The following is a 22,239-nucleotide window of genomic DNA, read 5'->3' on the forward strand; positions in this document are numbered from 1 at the left end:
AACACCAGCAGCTCAGCTACTGCAGGTCTCTGATGCTATAGTGGTTAGAAAAATGCTGTATCATTCCTGATAATATGTCAGTCTGGGAGTATACTGAATGTTCGAGTTTGCACTTTGTGCACACGGTGGAAGCAGAGATTGAGGACGCTCAGTTATCTGGGATAGAAATGTGCTACTTAAAATGTTCATTGTACAATATTTTCTGGTTTGCACATGACTCTGCAGCTGTGACTCAGAGTGGTACGTTTGATGGTTTGAAACCTGGTTCTTCTAGTACTTAGGTCAGAGTGGCTCCAGGTAAGACACCACCTTCATAATTTGCCCCTGGGGTGTGTTAAAGGTGTGTGAGTGAAACCAAAGCACTGTCTGTGTAGTAGTTAGGGTGTTACGGTTCGGCGTTGGCAGTGTATTGTTTTAGGCGTTTTGTTTTGGCGTGACTGTTATGTGTTTCCTGTTTTACTTTGAAAGTCTGTGTTATCTTAGTGTTCAGTTTACGTTTCCTTGTCTCGTCAGGTCTAATTTGCCCCAGCTGTGTTTCCCTCCTGTGGTCCATTCCCTAATTGCTCCTTCTATGTATTTAAGCCCTGTGTTTCTGTATGTCATGGTCGCGATCTTCCCCCCGTTGTAAATAGTTTGACGTTTTGTGTTTTGATGTAAATAAATATCGTATTTTGCTTTGAAGAAATAGTTGTCGATACTTTCGTTTTGGGATTATTTTTGTGGAAGCCCGTATTAGTTTTTTCTCGTGTGTTTTTGCCTTATTTTTATTTTTCCTGCGTTGCACACCGGTTGCCTAGGCCGGGGTGTAACATACGGGGGCTCGTCCAATCGCTGAGGGGTCCGAGGACCGCTTCAGCCGTCCGCCGTCGCTGGAGGGTCCGAGGGAGGGACCGCTTCAGCCGTCTGTCTTCGCTGGAGGGTCCGAGGGCCGGTCCAGCCTTCATCCGCCTTCGCTGGGGGGTCCGAGGGCCGGTCCAGCCTTCATCCGCCTTCGCTGGGGGGTCCGAGGGCCGGTCCAGCCTTCATCCGCCTTCGCTGGGGGGTCCGAGGGACCGCCCCAGCCTTCGTCGTCTGCTGGAGGGTCCGAGGGACTGCTCCAGCCTTCATCCGCCTTCGCTGGAGGGTCCGGGGAACCGCTCCAGCCTTCTGCAGCTGGTGGGCTGCGTGTCCGTGTTTGCAGCTGGTGGGCTGCGTGTCCGTGTTTGCAGCTGGTGGGCTGCGTGTCCGTGTTTGCAGCTGGTGGGCTGCGTGTCCGTGTTTGCAGCTGGTGGGCTGCGTGTCCGTGTTTGCGGCTAGTGAGCTGCTCGTTTGTCTTCGCTGGGGGATCCGAGGGACCGCTCCAGCCTTCGTTTGTCTTCGCTGGAGGAGCCGAGGGGCCGCTCCAGCCTTCTGCAGCTGGTGGGCTGCGTGTCCGTGTTTGCAGCTGGTGGGCTGCGTGTCTGTTTTTGCAGCTAGTGAGCTGCTCGTCTGTCTTCGCTGGAGGACCCGTGGGACCGCTCCAGCCTTTCGTCTGTCTTCGCTGGAGGATCCGAGGGCCCGCTCCAGTTTTCCGTTTCCACTGGAGGACCCGTCCAGCCATCAGCGTCGCCTGCGGGACGGCGGCCGGTGCCGTATGGGCTGGACATGGAACAAACATTTTTCGTTGGGGTTGTATGTTTTAAATGTTTGTTTTTTTGGGTGGGGGCGTATGTTACGGTTCGGCGTTGGCAGTGTATTGTTTTAGGCGTTTTGTTTTGGCGTGACTGTTATGTGTTTCCTGTTTTACTTTGAAAGTCTGTGTTATCTTAGTGTTCAGTTTACGTTTCCTTGTCTCGTCAGGTCTAATTTGCCCCAGCTGTGTTTCCCTCCTGTGGTCCATTCCCTAATTGCTCCTTCTATGTATTTAAGCCCTGTGTTTCTGTATGTCATGGTCGCAATCTTCCCCCCGTTGTAAATAGTTTGACGTTTTGTGTTTTGATGTAAATAAATATCGTATTTTGCTTTGAAGAAATAGTTGTCGATACTTTCGTTTTGGGATTATTTTTGTGGAAGCCCGTATTAGTTTTTTCTCGTGTGTTTTTGCCTTATTTTTATTTTTCCTGCGTTGCACACCGGTTGCCTAGGCCGGGGTGTAACAAGGGAAAAGTGCTTTTTTAAAAATAAATCCTAAATATCAAGTAAAGTTGAGATGTTGACACAGAGTTAGAGAAGGAAACAAAGACCCTTCTTAGATTAGAAGTGGCCACTCTCAACTAGTCTCTTACGCACAAGGGGTTGCCACAGCAGGTAGCTGTGCATGTTTGATTTGGTGTTACACCAGATGGCCTCTTCCTCCCAGGATCAAATTGGGGATGTTTGTTAAGCACTACACTATGGAGCCGCTTCTTGAAATTATCTCGCTAAATGGAGACATGATGTCAAACAACCTCTGTTATTGTCTCTCTGTTATCGGTCACTGAGCTCCAGTAGAGGTTAACATGACACAATTCTTTGCAGTAAATCTAGTGAAAATATAAAACCACAGTCGGTCTTTCCTTCAGCACCATAACTCTGTCTGGCATAGAAGAAACTGAATATTATTCGTAAGACAGAAAGCAAATGTGTAGATACCATTGAGTCCTGCAGCAGGTCTTCCAGTTTGCTGAGCCTGCTGTTCTTATCACAGGTATATTGTCTCTTGATGGTTTCCTGGAGCTGGCGGAGGTATGACTCACAGTCCCGGGTGTCAGTCATGAACTGACAAAAGTAAAAATGGATTTGCATGTAATAATACAAAATCATTTTAATATAAGCCTAATTATATATGTGGATGAATTCTTTTGCCAAACTCAGAAAAATAAGAATTTCAGCCTCACCTGGAAGTACGCCGTGTTGTCTTTGAGATGCTGCTCCACACACAAGCAGAGCTGGTCCACCCACTGCCACTGGGTCTGCAGGGCTGCACTGTAAGCCTGATAACAGGGAGATGGATGGATATTGAAAGTTGGTGCCATGCTAAACTTATGTAAGAGGTCCTTTAGGGGAAATAAGTGAGATTTTTACAGTCTCCGATCATATAAACTGCCTGTAATCTATCTGCAAGGCTCTAACTGGGATGTTAATCAGCACAGACAGAGTCAGCGTTTCACCCAGCCAGGGGTTTCTGGCTCTCAGCAGTGATAGGGGACAAGCAGCATTAGCATGAAACTGGTATGAAAACCATATCCCAAATAAGTGTAGCTACACCAGTATTTTAAAATGTACATAGTAATTCCTGCTCGTTGCCAAGGAAGGCTTAGAAAAAGTGAGTGCAAAGTGAATAAAAGAGCATTTTAACAAAAGCAACGTGGTTGATTTGTTCCAGACAAGCGAGCCACGGATACGGAAACCCAGCATCTTTAAAGGTCATCCAGCTCGAATGAATAAAAATCATGAAATTCACCTCCACGGTCTGCTTGGCAGGATGGTTCTCCTGACACAGACGGCTGGCCGTTTCCTGGAGTGACCGCATCACATCTCGTTTTTCATCCAGCTCTAACCTCATTTCCTGCAGGCAGAACAGGAAGCGGGGAAGGTTAAAGGTGAAGACAAACAGTCTAATGCAAAGTTACTCTTTATATGTTGGGAGGTAAACAAGACTTTTATCTTGACTTTAAATACACGTGGAAACCAAGTGAGGTTAAAGGTTTGCAATTTGTGACGGAGGAAACCGTCCGTGTGTGCGTCTCTCCTCTTCCTCACACTCACACTGTATAATTCTTTCTTTGCGTTCGTGTTGGTGTTGTTGTCGCTCCAGTCGTAGGCGATCTCCTCCTCCTCCCTCTCGTTGAGCCAGATCAGCTCGTCAGTGCATTGCGACACAAACATGTGCAGGCTCTCCAAGCTCCGCAGGCGCCATGACGAATGTTCCTATGGCAACCACACAAACAAAGCCCCATGCTAATCAGCAGTGCAGAAGCAAATACTGCAAAAGGATCCCTCTTACTTGGAAATTTGAATTACACTGACGATCCAGATGCATCTTCCCAGAAAACTAATGACAAACACTGCCCCATGTAAGAGCCCAATGTCCCGCATGTAATTCCTTAAAGGGTGCTGAACGCTAAAATCAAATTTGGATAGTGTTGTGATGGCAATTGTTTTAGTGCAAGTTGCCCATGTATGCAGGTGTAGAAATATTTGCCTTTTCTTCACTTGTGGTGGGAAAAAGTAATTTAGAAAGACTCTGAAGTAATGTCTATTTACAGAAATCGTGACCTGTAAAGAGGTGGAGTAAATTTTAAAAAGTAAATAAATCTGAAAACCTTTTCATGAGCAGAGAACTCTTTTCTTTCTAACAAACTACACTCACTGAGCGTTCATCTACACTTGACAGGATATAAACTCAACTGCGGCTCCCTCGGCTGAGCTGTAACGTTAGCCAGCCGCACATTTTATTTTGGTTGGTGACATAGACAGATGGATAAATGGCGATACAGGCCAGAGGAGAAATGCATAAATATTTCAAAGTGAGCTGTGCCTGTGGTTTATTTTCCCCTTCTTTGTCCTGAATGTTATTAATGCATTTAATACATTTAAAATAGCTTTTTTAGAGGTAAATCTACAAGCACATACTTCTTAAAAACCCACAGAAGCCAAGAAGAAAAACAGATTGAGAGGAATAAGTATGGATGTGATTACAAATATATTATGGGATGAATAGAAAACAGAGGACACAGAGAAGAGACAGAAAGGGGGGACATTTAGGGGCAGCAGGAGAAGACAGCGCAGATGCAGATTTGTGCCACGCTATAATGGGATTAACTGAGGATGCTGGGTGAGCTGGGGAAACAAAGAAGTGCAGAGGAACTCAAACACACACAAACAAAGCCACAAGCCCCTCTGAGCTGAGACTGACCAGTAGTTTGCAGTATTGGTTCTCCAGCTTGGCCAGCGTCTCAGAGTAACTGCTCTTGAAGTTGGGAGAGACTTTAGCCTGGAGGAGAGAAAGTGAAGCCTCGTTACAAAGACCATCACTGGACAGACGCCCGTGTTTGCAAAGGGAGGAGGGATGTGTGAACCTCGTAGCTGCGTGCCTCCTGCAGGCTGTTCATCAGCTCTTCAATTGCAGTGTGTATGTTGTTGTGCTCGTCGAGGTTTTTTTCTACAGAGGTGAGGTCTGCACCCCACTCGGCGCGCTCCAACAGCTCCTAAAACACAAACACAGAATGACTTACCCACTGAAAATTACAGATATCTTCTATTATATGTCTTTGAATGCTTTTAAGACCTCGCTTCAGTTGAATGTGATGTTTTTAGGCTTGTGACGACTTCTGAATCCATATGTGACTTTTTTACAAATTCTGATTCATGTTTTATGATATTTAGGATGCTTTTAATTCATATTTCACCAAATTACTACATTTTATTTTCAGTATTTAAATAATTTAATAATAAAACAGCATATAAAATAATCAGCAGTAAAAACAACAGCCCTAATTTTAAGAGAGGCTGACAGAGACTGACCTGCGTCTCCTCCACCCATCCGAGCAGCTCGTAGATGAACCTCAGGCTTCCTTCGTCCTCTGATGAAGACATGGCCACCAGCTGGGACCGAGCCATCGGTCGCCGCAGGAGTGCGGCTCCGACCGCTCCCACAGCTCCCAGCAGCGTCTGACCCAGAGACAGGCCCGTATCAGGGGGTCTCTGGTGGGTGTGCTCTGTCCCCGTGGTGCCCAGGGCCTGAGAGAAGTGGCCTTTCCTGTAGACGCTGGAGCACTGCAGTCTGAGGGAGACCAGCTCCTCTTGTAGGCGGGAAACTCTGATGAAAGAAAAGAAAAAAAGCACATAACTGATCACATTATTATAAACCTATGAAACATTTAATAATCTTTGACAGTATGATCCTGCTACAAAGCTGAGTTCTTTTTTTAAAGGTACTGCTGCTTTAAAGGGCAGCACACAGTGGCAGATTTACAAAATAGTTGTTTCATTAGCTTTCATAACAGCAGTGCAAATTAGACAGAGCAGCATGCTGATGAGACGCAAAATGAGGACACGCTTTCCATCATTTTTTGACACCACTGGTTTATATCAGTGAACACTAGATGCAGAGGAGGATACAATAGGTATTAATACAAAACAAAAACACAACAGGCAACTTGTTGACCTATAATGAGTAGCTTGTATTCCCAGCTATTAATCTAAATTGTCCAGATCATAACAATTAATTGAAGACTGCTGTGATAGAGCTGAAACTGCCTAAATCATTTTAGGTCTATAAAATAATGCAGAAATCACAAAAACTATAATAAATTAAACCAACATTAAATTAAGGAATATAAAGAAATTAAAAGGTGTAATAAGAAAAGATTAAGGTTAAAAAAATGAAATAAGTAAATAAATTAAATTAAATAGATTTATAGATATATATTTTTGGGACATTTAATTACTTTAAAAATAAATAAAACAGAATCACTAAGAGGGTTTTTTTGTATTAATTTTTGAAATGCTGGCATGTTTGGTCCTTCAAAAAGACCAAGCCACTGACTCCATCCCACCACCATGACTCACCTGAACACCAGCTGCTCCACCTGGTAGTATTTCTCATCTCTCAGGATTTTGAGCTCCTGGTAGAGTTGTTGAATCAGAGACTCGCAGTCCTGCAGGTAACAGGCCAGCTCTCTCTCGCACTGCACGCCCTCGCCGCTCTCCGCTCGAGACATGTCCTGGAGACCAGGGGAGGGATCATTGATCAGTTTTGTTTGGCTTTTCTGTTATTATGAAGTATGACGACCTGAGGATTCGTGTTTACACAGAGATAAATTCAGTAAACAGTAAAGTGGAATCAAAGTGGACAGCAGCAAATACTAGCAGGAGCAATAAAGTGAAAACAAATATATAAAAATCAGGGTACAAAGAAACTCCAGACCCAGCACATCACTTATTCTGTCTAACGTCCCTTCATTCAGGCAGGAAGTTGTGCTCAGGCCGAGGAACACAGTCAAAGGAAGGAGTGAGCATGTTTGCAGAGGGCAGGGGAAGTGGTGTGTAAATATTTACAGTCCCAAAAGAGCGCTCACGTTTACGGCTTGGTCACATTAACACCCTGTAAAATACTCGGCCAAATTATTAAACAGTTACCCAACATAAACCCAGGGACTCTGTGTGTGTGAGAGGAAATTAAATGGATGTGAAGTGAGAGAGGTTCAGCGCTCACAGCCTGGAGTGTGTTCTTAGCGAGGGTGAGTTTCTCCTCGCAGTCCAGAGACATGTTCTGGATCTTATTGGCTCTCTGGAGCAGCAGGTCTAGCCTGTAAATGCACACAGAAGATGATGAAAAAAAAATGGGATCAGCAGTTATGATTTAATTATATGCAACATGCGAAGAGATTTGTGTGTGTGTGTGTGTGTGTGTGTGTGTGTGTGTGTGTGTACCTTTCCACAGCTGGCCGGAGAACCTTTTCTCTCTCCAGCATCTCCAGGATGAGTTTACCCCAATCCTCCTCCAGGTCATTGGGATGAAGGCCCTGAGGAAGCTTAATGCGACCAAACTCTATCCACACCTGGAATAAACAAACACACACGCAGCGTAAATACATGCCAAACATCCCAACATCTGTTAGTACAAGCCAGCTATGGTTCCCACATTTTTCACAATTGTTTGGAGGGTGATTCTTTTAAATAGCGCTCCCATTAAATTGCATTGCATCGGAGTACTTCTAAAAAACTAAAATAAAAGCTGCTACAGTCTGTGGAGGCAGCTTTTTAACAGAGCTCGCTAAGGTCAAAATATGGTCACCTCTACCTCCTAAAAATCCAAAGCCGTGAAGCTCAAGACGAGGCTTCAAAGTGGGACGCGCTACCAAAGCCATTACATCAGTGACCCCATTTATGAGCAATCATAAGTCACGCCGCAGAAAAACCCCGGTAACATCAGCTGAGTGAGAATAAAATGGGAACTATTATCGGCTATCATGTGTTTGTTTACAATCAAACAATCTGCTGCTTTGATAACAGCTCGACGAAAGAAACGACTTCGCTTCGGGAGGCGAACGTGTGACTCAGCGCACACAAACACGCTGCCAACAATGTTCTCTAACTTCCTCTCGTTGACACAATCCCCCTGAGCTCGACCTCATGATGCACGGAAAGGTGCCAAGTGCTGGTCGCCTTTTCCTTCCTCGTCTCCACTCTTCATTTGTTCTTACCTCCAGCAGTTTGTAGAGGTGTTCGATGTGACCTTTCTCGATCTCCTTCGCGGGGATCTCCGTCTCTTTGAAATGGACGTACTCATTGTAAAGTGCCTGAAGAAGGAGAGAAACAGCGTTATGGAGTTAACGCAGGCTTTGTTTGAAGCCAGCACCTGTTTTCAAAGGTTACAGCTTCCTAATCACCGCCTGCCTGAGGGGTCATTCGTGACGTGAATCGGCTCTTTTTCTCCACATCTCGAGACACTTCGTCAACCATTATTCTTTCTACTTCAATCTAACGCCTTCTTCTGCAAACTAACTCACTGACTCTTCCTTTATTTCGCCTTTAATCTGAATACACTGCTGTGTGAAGTTTCCACATTATTAAACCCTTCTACTCTCCCTCCTTGTGTCCTCCCTTTATTTGCTCTCTCAAGGTTTCACTGAAATTGTTTGTCAGCTGCCTTATTCAAGGCTACACGTCTGTGGGATTGCAGATACAAAGCTGGGAAGACATACAGGGATTCGATTACCACCACAGTCAAATGCATTCATGTTGCTGTCAAGCAAATTTGCATAAAAAACACCAGTTAGAATGAAGGTAAATCTGTATGTCACCAATTTTCCCAATGCTGGGTGAAACATTACACATTTTAAGTGCCGTTTGTCGGTTTATCAGCAACATTATGCAAAAACCACCAAACTGAATCTCATGAAACTGAGATTCAGTTTCATGAGCAAAGTAGAGAGTCGCAAAATATGGTGCTGGTGCAGATCAAAGAGCGGGTCTAGGAATTAGCATAATTACTATTTAATATTACAAGATTGAGCTTCTTTTTTTCCATAGACTTACAAACCATCAGACAAATTTAATGAAACTTGGAGAGCAAGGCCAAAGAACGAGCTCGTTAAATTCTGGCTGGTGTCCAGATCACATTATTAGGAATAATAAAGTTCGGGGGATGGGTACTGACCTTACGGGGGGACGTCCTGAGTGCTCTTCTAATATATAATTTAGAATAATGATCACTTCAACTTACTCGAGTCTCCTTTATTTGGCTTATTAGGTGGTTTTCTTAAACATGGACTCTCGCACATCTAAATATTTAAAAGAAAACTGTCGTGTTCACCTTGAGTTCTACGGGGTTTTGTGGGAAGTTCTTGTTGGCCATGAGGGCCGTGTGCTGGCGGCTCCACTGGAGCAGAGACGAGAACCTGGACTGGTACTCCGACCAGCGCTGATCCACCTCCTGAGGATGGGGGAGAGAAAGAAAATGTCGCAGACGTGACAGAAGCTGTTCATTAGTGGGAAATCATGCATCACACATTCACACACTGCCTGGCAACAGGTAGGCTGGCTCATAATGAATGGCTGGAACAGTTTTAAATTAACTGCATGATTATTTAAAGGTTTTGGCTCATTACTCAAAAAGGTCCACAGTGAACTAATAATAACCTGCCTAAATGTATTCATGTTTTAATGTTAACAGGATATGGAGGAACAGTACTGCAGGAATGTGCTACGAACTGCACGGCATGCATGCTAACAAATCACATGCAGTCCTGGGAAGTGTAGTGCATGCTTTAAACTGAACAAATTATAAATAAATAAATAAAGGCATGAATGGTAAACAAGACCATGACGTACGTGTGCGCCGATGCCCTCTCCACCCTCGGGGATTTTAGGGAAGGCATCGTAGATTGAGGATACATAAGTGATGACTGACTTCTCATCTGGAGAGGGAACATCAACGTCTGGGGAGAAAATGAGAGGGGATGAAGTGAAAAGCTGCGGGAATTATGCAGATAGTTTGGTGCTTGTTACATTATCAGTTAGAGAGAGAGAAAAAACAGCCTCTGAGGTTTTCAGATATTTGGCTCAGTGTTAAACCCAAACCCACACGTGAATCAGTTAATGAACTGTAACCATAAATCAAGCAGCCAGTAAGATTTAGGAAGGCTCAGTGTTTATATGAACATTTTCACAGCTGTGTCCGTCTGTAACAAGATAAAAGGAACAATTAAGTTGCATCTGAAGTACCGACTTTCAGTCTTGAACTGTTTGAGAGACTGACGAAAAGCATTACTTAGTCTATTTTCTGATGCTCAAATGTAGCCGTTTCTTGGTCAGGCATGTAGCATTTTTCATGATTTTATTGATAAATTAAGCAGATCAAAGGTTTGGGAATAAGTCCAGGTCCTGCAGTTGTATCTGGAAACTTGATGTGAAATCAAAACACGGGGTCAAAAGAGCCCTTCCAAGTGAAACAGGCCGTCTATTCAGATCTGTTGTGGTGGTGTGGATTAAAAAAACCAAACTGTCAATTAAAGCAAAAGTAATCACTTAATATAAGCCTTATAAATACAACAGGAAAAAATACAGGCTGTAGAAACAGCCTGTATTGTTTGTGCCAACAAACACTTCTCTAAGGTCTCTGGAGGTCTTCAGCAGCTTTTCCTGGAATGACTGGTCTATGATGAGTCTTTGAGGCGTTTTTTTCTTCAGGGGAAACAGACCTAAATATATAAAAGGGTTTTCCACACAGAGCCAGGGTCTGGAGCTAGAGCCATTAAAGATACAGTTGTAAATATGAAAGTGTATGCTTGTGGGTCATTACTGGTTGCCTGGGAGGTTGGCAAGCTTTCAAAATAAAAGCTGGAAGACAATAGGACAGCCTAATTTGAATTTCAAGTTTACAATTTTCGTTAAATATAAGAAGCTCAGTTAGTAAAACACTGAAGACCTGTCTGTGCTCGGCCATGAACAAGCTGGCCAGATTACTCAACAGTGGATCAACAGTCTCACCCTCAGCATCCAGCAGTCTGGTCACACCTAACGACTCAGCGATCTCGAAGGCCTGCTCCAGGTTCTCACGGTTACTCTGCCGTGACACCACCTCCATGTCGATCAGGTCGGGCCTGAAAAAGGAGTTGGAACAAAAAAAAGCTTTGTTTTGCTTTTTTCCTGTTTGTTTGTGGTCGTCAGACTCTGTTTATGTTTATCAGATTTTACAGATCATTTCTGCTGCGTCTGCTGTGAAAATATCACCCAACATTAGCATGAGATCATGAATTACTGTCCTTGTCTGATGATTTCAGATCAGATTAAGATCAAACCACTTCAATCACACAACCAGATACATTGTTACAAGTATTTGTTGAAACTATATTAACCATTTTGACATCACCAATTAATATTTTGTGTGTTGAAGTCAGTCTGTGTGTCTCTCAGAAGGACATTTTAATCACGCCCTTCGTCGTCTAACCTGTATCTGTGCAGCAGAGCGTTGAACATGCGTCCGTCGCTCCACGATGAGGTGAAGTTGACGCAGCGGAGGCCGGGGTAGCCTTCTATCGCCTGCTGGCTCCATAACAGCAGCTTCTCTTTGGCTGTGAGGTCAGCTGACTCGCCGCACACGTAGATTTCTGAAATCTGAGGGAGAGAGAGAGAGACGGGGTTACGACTGGTATTCGCCACCCCCCCCTCACCTCTGCAGAGCTGTGATCTGAGAGTCAAAATGTTTCGGGCTTCGTTGCCAAATGTACTGAAACACATTAAAACAATATTCAGACTCACAAAAACAAATCTAATCAGGATCCAGCATGTGGGGACTTTTCTCATTATTTTCTGTGCACTGATGCATTCAGCCTCTCTCCATCAGCTTCATTGCAGACACACAGACGCAGCTACAGTGAGTTGGCAGAAACGTTCTCTCTCCCTCTCTGTATGAAACTAACTCACTGCAGAGATTTTATTTCCTTTTATTCAACCCGCTCGCTCTTTTCAGACCATCACTTTCCTGACACTTAATGACTGAGTGCATGTGTGATATCTGGATGTGTTCGTTTCAGAGGCGTTTTTATTAATGTTTATTAATGCCTTCTCCCATTTCCCGTCTGCAGCGTCTACAGTCTATCCTGCTCATTAGCTCACGTACACCCCCTACCCCCCAACCCTGTTCATCTGTCTCATGCCCCCCCGCCCAACCTCGATCTGTCTCTTCAGTTTTTCATGTCCTTTCATCTGCTCTGCTTCTTATTCTGATCAATCTGCTCTTCCTTCTCATCCTCTTCCTCCTCTACATAAACTCAGAGTCCTCGTATCGTCTCCCCTGCTGTTTGTTTCACGGAGTTCAGAGACGACGTCAAATGCACACGATCTGACGGTTAAATATGTTAAACAAAATGCACTTGGCCACAAATAGGTTTGATTTTTGCATCGTCAGTGGGCCTTTACCAGTAATTGTTTAATTGATTAAGCTCGTTTCTTTTTAAAACATTGGGGATCCTTAAATTGCGCTTGTAGTAACTAACTGAAAAACACATTAAGAAAAAAATTAATTATTTTTTAATAATTTGGGGGCAAAAAACAACTAAGAAGCCTAAACACTAATAATTTTCACAAACAAAAGAAGACATTTAACAGCCTTTAACCAGCCAGCTCCGGAGCACAAAACCCATAAGAGTTTTCAGTCTCGTGTATTCACAGCGAGCCAGAGGTTGTCGTCCTCCACTAAGGAGCTCCCTGAATTACATTAGCAAGAATTTTCAAATGGGAGAGCACGACTCATGCCAACTACCGTCTGTAATGACAGCTTCAGATAAACTCCTGCCTACAAACTGTATATAAACTATGAACACAGCTTCCAGTTCTGAAAAGTGACACCAGTATAAAAGTGTTTAAAACCACATAAGTACCGTACAGACATTCACAGGTGTCAACTCTCTTTAAACACTGTTCTGATGGGTTCATAATCTCAGTTTCTGGTTTCAAGTCTTACTGAATAGAACAAGAAGTTAATTTTCTACATTACAGTTCAATTTGTTGTCTGAATGGATGATAAAGCAGAGTGAGTGTGCTCTACTGCGTAAAAATGAAAAACCAGCTGTGTGTGAGCATGCATTTTCTACTAACATTTCAGGAGTCTGTGTGTGCAAACGCCTCTAAACACCACAGATGCAGCAGCACACGGCTCCTGAAAGCTCTTCTAACGACGTGCATGCTTATTAGGGGTGGATCTAAAAGAAAGTCTTCCACAAAGACTGACGGCTTCCTAACGCTTGGTTCGGTTCACTTAGCTACACGACCACTCAGCCATTTACCCCCTGCGTTCTTCTTCCTCTCAGTTGGAGCTCTTTGGATCCATCTGCCCAGAGCAACAAAGGCAGAGTGACGTATAGGCGGTTACTGTCAGTGCTAGGCTGCCGCTACTGTCATCTGTATTCTTCTGTCATCTCTCTTTCCCTAACTCAGCTACAGTCCGACACTCCACCCTCTCTCAGTCTTTCAGTTTTTCTCTCACTGCTGCTAATACAGAGCAGTATGAAAGTCCAGCGCGTGCCAGGAGACTGCAGCAACAGCCAAAAAGACGAGGAACGGGAGGGAGAGGAGAGAGAAGGAAACGTGATGAAGATGAGCAAGGTCGGCAACAGCACTGTGCATGTATAGCTTCCAGCTTCTCGTAAAGTAACATCTATTGAGTCCTCATTCACTCAGTGAAAATGACATATGCCAAAGATTCTGCATCACTAAAGGAGCCTCTCAACCACAATGTAAACACAAAACTGAGACGAACAAACGCTTCTGCTACATGACAACTCGTCATTATTCACACCACACATGCCTGCACTGAGACGTGGGGGCTACAGCGAGCAGGTTAGCATTTCTTACAGTTACTCCATGACTACACTGTCACTCAAACAGCAATCAACAAATATGTGTTTCGTGCACATGCAGCCTCCTTTGCAGGGAAATGCAGAGCATCGACTTCTCCATCTTAATATTGACACTGCACTCTGTGTGAGGTCTGCATCTGTGCACAGAGCCTGCACTCCCACTGCTACAGCACTTCATCCTCTTTTCCCCATTGTGCACGTCTGCCGTTCCCTCATGCATCAGGTGAATTAGTAAGTTTCAGAAGCTTTCAAACACAGCTTGTTATTTTGTGAGCTGCAGTACAATTTCTGTCAGGCCATTTGCTGCAGAGATACGGGCGACAGCGCCTGATAAAGCAGGTGAACCTTGAGTTTACGATATGAATGAGGCTGCGTGAAGCATGAACAGCAGAACAAGAGTGCCCTTCAAGTCGGCCCACGCTTCATAAATGCGTTTGCTTTAACCTACGGAGGATCAGAGGTACCAAAAATCACAAAATAATTTTATAAAAATGATTCACTAAATCATTAAATCTCTCTCTTGCTTTTCTGCCCATTTATTTCCCTAACCTCTTACTTCTGCATCTCTTTATGCTCTCCTTCTTTAGTGTGCAGAGGAAAAGGTTGTCATTTAAAGCATGTCATATTGTCAGCTGACTCAAAATGCCAGCTCACAGCAGAAATGGCTGAGACGCCTACAGTAATGCGACTTAAAAAAAAGAGAGACACATTTTATAAAATTAATGCTTATTCTGAAATTTTGATTTTCAAAGTTTTGCTCCTCAATGATCCAAAAAAAAAACCAAACTATAAGTTTATTACTGCTATCTCGCTGTAAACAAGTCTGCTTAGCCCAGTAGTTTATGTCTTTTGCGAACAGTCTCCGCAGTCATTACACCATGTCGGCTTAACATTTAGCTTTCCTAAATTAGTCTGTTGGGTATTCGGCTAACGAACGAAAACAAAACCGTTCAACTTTACAACTGTTTAATTAACTCGACCGAGTCTCCTGAAGCTCAGAGTCTAAAAATGTCCCCTGTCAACGCAACTTCAATGTAATCATTTAATACAGTTTTCTTCTTTTCCAATCATAAGTAAACAAACTCAAACTAAAAACTCAAACTTTCTGCCTCCATAATAACCGTGAAAACACGAATGACTGCGTGACATGGTGACATCAGCGTGGATCTTAACAGAGATTAAACGAAATAAAGGGATTTGAAACAACAAATTTGAACGTGTGAACAAGATACTCGCTAATTTCTACGCACAGTGAGTAAAGTTAAGATAAAGTACAGGTTAATGTCAGGTCACATGACATGTATGGCTTCTCCAGTTGAGCTAAAGGCCTGATTATATGTTCACTAAACACAGTTTATCTTCACGGTGCAGGTGTGAAGTGCGGGTATGAACTTGTGAAGATGTGACGCTCATGCGTGACCCAGCCGTGTGAACGTTACTCCAGCTAAAGTATAAACAGACGCACACAGACTAGAGATTAGATCAGGTAGCAGCAGTGCTCAGTGCAGCTATGATCCAGTCACAAGCATCCATGATCCACTAGCAGCCCCCTGGGGCTCTGGACCAGCCCTCTTTTAGAAACATGGCCTCTTTGAAGTTTGCAGGGAGAGGAGGGAGGAGAGGGAGGGGTGAGTGCTGGATAGGAAAAATAAAAAAAGAATAAAAGATGGATTAATTGATTTATTTGACTTAAACATGAAGCACCTCTGCAAAATCATGTTTAAAGGCTGAAAAGATGGATGGGTGCATGAAGGCCAGAAAGATAAATGTTGGATGGATAGCTTCAGACACAGCAGGATGGGGGTAAACGGGTAAATTTGGGTGGTGTTTTCAGTGTGCGGTAGGAATCCCCTCTGGGCTCAATGAAGCAGCCGTCTCACTGATGAATGCACATTTCAAATCCCTTTTTTATGCAGACAAGGGCAACACACACCCACACACAAAGGACAGCTGCACTTTAAACTGAACACAGACACATCCTGACACTCACCTACCGTGACATGACGCAGGAGCACGCTCGACACACGAGTATTGATTATCGCTGCCCAGTAAAGCAGCATTTTAAACCGGGGAACTCTGCAGAGCCAGGATCTATAGCAAACGCGTGTTTCTCATGACTCAGCAGCAGCTGTGCACCAAATGAGATCACGTACAGCCTAACACAACCCGACAGCATCCCCTTACTGTACCGCCTTCAGCATGTGATGGAGAAGTGAACAAACCACAGCAGCCGTGGTAAAAAAGTGCCCATCATCTTTAAGCTGTATTACTGCAGTGGCTGCAGCAGGCTCTCTTATTTTCAAGGTTAAGGAGAGCTGAGCAGCTGTAAGCTAGCAGAGGAAGCCTCCCTCTTTCTGTTTTGGATCCCTCCTGCAAGTGTGTGCTGTAATAAGCCGAGGCCTGAGCAACAACCTGCATGTTTGCTTTTCAACACATTAAGTCGCTATTGCATCATCGACTTTTGGAGACTAATGTTTTATAGATTGATTCTCCTCTAGAAGCTCTTGTTATTTCTCAGTTATATCTGATCACATGTTAATGGGATTGCTGGTCTGCTATCAGAAAACAACACACTTAGCACTCAGATCTCAGCATCTGCACTATGGCTGGATTATGCAAAAGATTTAGAGCAGAACCGGCCCACCGGATGGTTTTGCAAAGTCTAAGAAATTGCAGAGAATTCATTAAAATTTCACATATTTCGATAAAAAGCACGGCTATTCCTGGTGTGGTGACGCAAGCATTTTTACACAGAAGTGGAAAATTAAAGTAAAATTTAAGTTATTTCTAGATCTTAACTTCAAACTTGTTTGAATCACATTTAATACCATGTTGTTAAATTCCCAAATACTTTATATATTAAAAGTGTCGTACTCTGATCTGTAAATGGAACTGGACATACTATGATTAAATATTATCCAGTAGCTTTACTGGTCCATCACACTTGAGACCAACATGGCCTGTATGCGGTCCATGACCTAAAAAGAGTATGACACTCTGGTTTAGAGGCAGATTTATTTTTGAGATATCATATTGTGGCAGTAAAAGTAAATAACCTTCATGGTTCTGAACTTTTAGGACCTACTATGTGTTTGCAGTAGTAAACAATCCTGGCTCAGAATGGGTTTTTGGGTTGTGGCATTAAGAGTAATCCCTGAGCACAGAAAAGTTTGTCTGTTACTGTATAATAAAGAAATCTGTGCATTTTCCTGTTACTTCTGGCTACTTTATAGCTAATTTAGCAAGATTAAAAGGAATATCAAATTAACAAAACTGGTTAAAAAAATACAATTTATTTCACTGCTTTGGATTTTTCTCTGGCTCTGGTTAAAACTTCTTTAATGAGGTGCCAAAACTTCCTGTAGGCAGGAAAAAGCCTGTCCCCAAAGTCTCTTACCCAGCCAATACTGAGTAAGATGCATATTAGGAACTGACTGAAATTAAAGTTCCAGCCACACATTTTCTACTGCTTATCTGGGTGGAGTCAGCAGACAAAGCAGAGGTGCCCAGACCTTCCTCTCCCCAGCCACCTCCTTCAGCTATTCTGGGGGAACGCCAAGGAGTTCCCAAACCAGCTAAGAGACTTAATCTCATCAGAGTGCCTTGGGTCTACCCTGGAGCTTCTGCTCAGTTGGACAAAATGAAACACCTCCTAGTCAGATCTCCAAACCCCTCCAGGGTGATTCACTGGTCCCACTATGGTCCTGCTCTGTGCTCCAGCCACAAGCTGTGGGCAGTAATCAAACAACTGAGGATAGGAACGGGCAAAATTTTAGACCAGTGCATTCAAAGTTTAACTGACCGAGGAATACAACTTGCATTTTATTAACCGCTGCATTTAAACCTCATAAACAATAGTTAGACATGCTGGTAGGAAAGGGCGAGTCTAGAAATTACAAAATGATATGATAAAAGCGTGGACATCTAATATTTCAATGAAGCTGAAGTTAACTGATCTCACTTTTCTGATTAACCCTGAATAACCGCTTCCAGCTAAAATCATTGGAGCTAGACCCAAACACAGATGTGCTGTGTGCTATTTAAAATGACAAGTTTCAGTTTACATTAAGAGGAAACCCTGTCATTTGAAGCAATGACCCTCCTTCTCTGTCTCACACACACACACAGCTTGTGCGCCTCTCACACTCTGACAGACGTCAGCAATGAGCGAGTACGTGTGCTGTGAGAAAAATAAGAAAGGGAGGGCGCAGAGACGGATCCTGAGACTGAGGGGCACAGTCTGTGCTGCGCTGATTAGGCTGCAGGAACAAAGGCGGAAAGAACGGAGAGACTTATAGTGCTTTTCTAGAGCCGATAACGGCGCGCACACATAAACCTTCACGGCTGCAAACATGGTGCACACATGACAACAAAAGCACCCTTAAAAAAAAGGAAAGAAAGATATCAAGTGCTGTAAATGGCTCTCTTAGCGCTACAGAACACCAGTTTGAAAAATGCTGTTCAACTCAAAAACACTGCTCAGTCCTGGAAGCAAACATCCGTGGTCAGTGACTAGAGTCCAAAAGTAAAACTATTCCCTTTTCCTTAGGAGCGGTGGGAAGTTCGGACACAGTAGATGTCACAATTAGGGCTAAAACTAACAGTGTTTACATAAATTACTGTTAGTCTGTGAAATATCTGACAAATTCTGATACTTTAAAACCAATATAATAATTATGATCTAATTAGTGAGCATGTTTCCTTAATCTGCTAACTTCTTAATGTAGGGGCTCTGTACTTTTTGCACCTTTGGATCAGTCATCCTGCCTTCCTGAAACCCTGCACTACCAAGGATGGTATTTGCACATGTATGAAACTCTTGTTCACACTAGCTGTCTCGGATCTTTGCTTTTCTTGGCTTGAGGATTTGGATTGTGGTCAGGACACAAACCTGTGGCAGGCATTTCCTAGTTGCCTGATGCTGTAGGGACAGCGGGCTCTCAATCATGGAGTCCAGCCTCTCGGACGAGCTGCTGGTCAGCCCTCCCCAGTCTGTCTGACTGGGAGTGGTGCCCGCTGTTTCCGGAGAGGTCAGCGGCAGGTCGCTGGCATAGCCTGACTCCAAAAGAGACGCCCTCTCTTGTGCCCACGCTGGAGAGTCCAATCGAAATCCTTTGACAGCCGACGTCTCCTGAATCTGCAAGTAGCTTGAGGACGTGGGGAAATCCCCTGCAGATATTTTGGTTCTGCTTTTGTCCTGCTCAGACAGTTGGACTTTGAGAATATTCTCTGTAACTGGAGATGGCGTTGGAGACTCTTTGTGGACCTCCACCTCTCCATCACTTTCACCCCTCCACACTGGAGAGCCATAGTCACTGGGGTACACCGTCCTCACCACACAGAGTTTACCGTCCACCTCCTTGATGTGGACCACACCTTTTCTGTCCCTGTCTGAAGGCGTCTTCACCACCTGTACAGCCCCTTCTCCTCCACCTTTTTCCCCTCCATGCTCCCTTTCATTTTTATCCTCTCTCCTGCCCTTGTCTTTTTTCTCCTTCTTCTGCCGGAGTATCCAAGGCTTCTCCAGGACCCCTTGGACTTTCTCCCTAACACGATAGACCCTCCCTCCGCCCGGAGTGGTGCTCCCCAGAGCTGGGGCTGTGTTGACTGGGGTGGTAGTGGTGGTTTGGCTCGGGATACTGGAGACATCTATGATTGCACTGACGGTGTCTTCCTCCCCTGGAAAGCAGAAGACCCCTTTCCAGGCTGGGCTGGGTTTGGGGGTCCCTTCAAGTAATATGTTGCCCAAAAGCCCCCCAGCGCTGGTGCTCACAGAGCCGGGGGAAAGAGTATTGCTGTGGGGATTCGTTTTGGAATAATGTGTATCAGGCACTGGTATTTGAGTCCTAGCTCTGCTGTTAAAATCTGAACCAAATGTTTCTCTGACAGCAGCTTTTTCCTCCTCGTCTTCCTCCTCCTCCTCCTCTTTTTCATCAGGCTCGAGGCTTCTCTGCCGCTCACTGTCCTCTAGCTCTGCCTCGCCTTTCCTGGTCTTCTTGCCCTTGTGCTTACGTCTGAAACGCAGACGCTTCTTTGGTGAAAGTGGGGGGGCTCCACCAAGCTCTCCCTCCCGAGGAGGCCGAACACAGCCCATGGAGTTCCCCATGACTTCAATGTCGATGAAGAAGAGCGTAGAAAAAAAAAAGAAAGGCAGTTATTTTATAAGACCTAAAGTGATGCTCATTTAGGTTTATTCCACTTGTTTACAAAAAGAGGAACTGTAAGGCTCCCTCGTTAATCTGACCTATGAGGGTAGTTTCAAGTTAAGACGAGGAGGCTTTGCTCCATTTTCTGTGGCACTGTCTTAAATTTAACCCGTTGAAAATAAAGGTGGAAGAAGAGAAAAAGTCAGTCTTTTCCTCAGGCAGTTATTGGTCCAATCACGTGGCAGGCTGTTGTGTCAAAGGACCTCGGCGTCCTTTATCTTTCCTCTGCCTGTCCTGACTCAGACTCGGGTAGTGTAGTCGCCAGACACTCACTCTCTAAGAACACAGGTTTACTCTTCCTGTTTTCTCAATCTGAAAAGACTTGTGGTCGGAGTCAAGGACATGAGGACACAGTTGTGTCAGCAGAGCCACACGAGAGAGGAAAATAAATTCAGTTTGGTCAGATGTCTGATTTATCACGGGTCCTCTGGCAGGTGAGCTATAACCTGGTGTAAGGGAAGCTGTCAGGCAGGATGATGAGTTGCTGGAGAGAGAAAAATATAGTACAGTCCAGTGCTGCTCAGCCCATTAGTGATAATCCAGAGGTCTCACACACACTGTATGCACCTGCAGGTGACAAGCAAAAGAATGGCAGAATTTCTGGGTCTCATCTCACTTCTCAGTTCAGTGTTGTGATTCGAAATCTAAGAGATGATGTGAGGAAAAACACTTTCGTCAGCTTCAGTTTCACCGCGATACTTCCATCATCAACAACCCAAAAACAGATTTAATGTCAGGTACAGGTGCTGGTGTTATCCAGGAGCTCTAGTATCTATCTGAGCTCATGAATTAATGATGCCCTCTCCTTCCCTGGTAATGTTGATACAGTGCAAGATAAGAGAAGTAAGATCAGTGGGAATCCCGTCAATTTGCTCCTAGCGGAAGCAGTATTAATGGTGATACTGTCGATATCCCTCGTAGTAATGGCACGCTCAGAGTCTCATTCTGTCGAGGCAGCGCACTGTCCAGACTGGTTGTGGCGGACAGAGTGTGTAGTCAGCCAATGCCACTGCAGATTGCAGGAAGAATCAGCCAATACACTGACAGCTTCCTAAATACTCAAATCAGAGCATCAGCTTCCGCCTCGATGCTTCTCGTCATCCTCCCACGACTTACGCTGTTCAATGAGCTGGTTTCTCACATGATGTGTCAATCCTTCTGCCATGTGTCTGTTCAACATCCACACCTCGAGCTGCTGCTGTCAATATGTCAGGATTCAAAACTGCTGGCATTAATTTCTCCTACTGACAGGATTGGCAGGAAAGTTGACAGTTTTTCTAGTGATTATCTGGGGTGACCAATGTAAATGCAGCTGTTAGCCTCAGCAGAGCATCTGTCTAAATCTGGAAGCAGACAAATACAGGCAGACTCCACCTTGAGCTCCCCAGACAGCTCAGCATCGTGTCTATCTCTGCTTTGAATACCTGGGCACAGACTGTCCCCAATTGATGTTAGATTCCCCGAGGATCAAAGTTGACTTGTGCTTCAGTACTATCCAATCATGCTGCTGTGTCCTGCTGTCAGTCTGCCAAGCGTCCCCTTCATCAGGTGGTGCAGTGCGACGATGCAACAGCCTGACACCATCCACACTTTGCAGGAGTAATGGTTGGGGGTATTTAGATCAGGTCTTACCCTAAAAAACTAAAAAGCCTCTCACTGTTTCTCCTCTCGGGTGCCTTTTTCTCCTTTTAATAGCTTCTCACATCCACCAGGTCTAATTAGAATTTAGGCATGTGGTGTGGGAAGTGGAGCTTGCACTCTGAGGCTGAAGAAGACGTGGGTCCTCTGTCGGCTTAGGTGAGGTCTTGCAAAGATCAAGATCTAGTAGCGGACCTAGTTCATGTGCAGATGTGTACTGCACCTGGAAGAGAGCCAGAGGGATATAGCATCCAGTAAAGGGCAGTCCCAAACATCACACAGCACAGCGCCAGAGGTTAGGACAAAAGAGTACGCAGCCCATGTCCCCTTAAAAGACCGACAAGAGGGGAGAGGAAAAAAAAGAAACACAGGGCGTCTCCAGTTAAAATGAAACTGTGGCTCCCTCAGACAAGCATGGCTGGACTGATCCGATTGATACCGTGGAGCAACTGTCCAAAAGGGAGTACGAATGTATGTTTAGTGCCCGCCAGGTTGGGCGGTCCCCCCGGTCAGCTGTGTGAGCTCTTTCTGCATACGTGTCCACGAGTGTGTCTTGTCCTGCTGTGTATTTGTGGTCTGAGGCCTGCTGA

The 22,239-nt window shown here is 44.5% G+C and overlaps 2 protein-coding genes across 5 annotated transcripts in view; both read right to left on the reverse strand.

Moving 5' to 3' along the window:
* The window catches only part of macf1a (microtubule actin crosslinking factor 1a), a 235,137-nt gene that overhangs the window by 97,404 nt on the left and 115,494 nt on the right, over positions 1–22,239 (reverse strand). For all 4 annotated transcript variants that reach the window (XM_080296149.1, XM_080296146.1, XM_080296147.1 and 1 more), the window contains 15 exons: positions 11,396–11,562; positions 10,936–11,048; positions 9,778–9,884; positions 9,260–9,379; positions 8,148–8,243; positions 7,375–7,502; positions 7,157–7,250; positions 6,511–6,665; positions 5,464–5,758; positions 5,019–5,147; positions 4,856–4,933; positions 3,706–3,867; positions 3,401–3,505; positions 2,835–2,930; positions 2,590–2,715 (listed from right to left, as the gene is read on the reverse strand). In XM_080296149.1, the coding sequence (XP_080152275.1) occupies positions 2,590–2,715; positions 2,835–2,930; positions 3,401–3,505; positions 3,706–3,867; positions 4,856–4,933; positions 5,019–5,147; positions 5,464–5,758; positions 6,511–6,665; positions 7,157–7,250; positions 7,375–7,502; positions 8,148–8,243; positions 9,260–9,379; positions 9,778–9,884; positions 10,936–11,048; positions 11,396–11,562 (1,971 nt within the window). The remainder of the gene's footprint in view (positions 1–2,589; positions 2,716–2,834; positions 2,931–3,400; positions 3,506–3,705; positions 3,868–4,855; positions 4,934–5,018; positions 5,148–5,463; positions 5,759–6,510; positions 6,666–7,156; positions 7,251–7,374; positions 7,503–8,147; positions 8,244–9,259; positions 9,380–9,777; positions 9,885–10,935; positions 11,049–11,395; positions 11,563–22,239) is intronic.
* LOC145423525 (uncharacterized) lies at positions 18,514–20,051 on the reverse strand. The gene has a single exon (XM_080296154.1). It carries the CDS (start codon positions 19,909–19,911, stop codon positions 18,634–18,636), a length of 1,278 nt encoding a protein of 425 aa, XP_080152280.1. The 5' UTR covers positions 19,912–20,051; the 3' UTR covers positions 18,514–18,633.

The sequence above is a fragment of the Astatotilapia calliptera genome, chromosome 22, assembly GCF_964374335.1.
Source record: "Astatotilapia calliptera chromosome 22, fAstCal68.1, whole genome shotgun sequence".
NCBI lineage: Eukaryota > Metazoa > Chordata > Actinopteri > Cichliformes > Cichlidae > Astatotilapia > Astatotilapia calliptera.

Bases quoted from the DNA above. Each gene is read 5' to 3' on its own strand.
- LOC145423525 (XM_080296154.1), bottom strand. From the start codon at position 19,911: ATGGGGAACTCCATGGGCTGTGTTCGGCCTCCTCGGGAGGGAGAGCTT.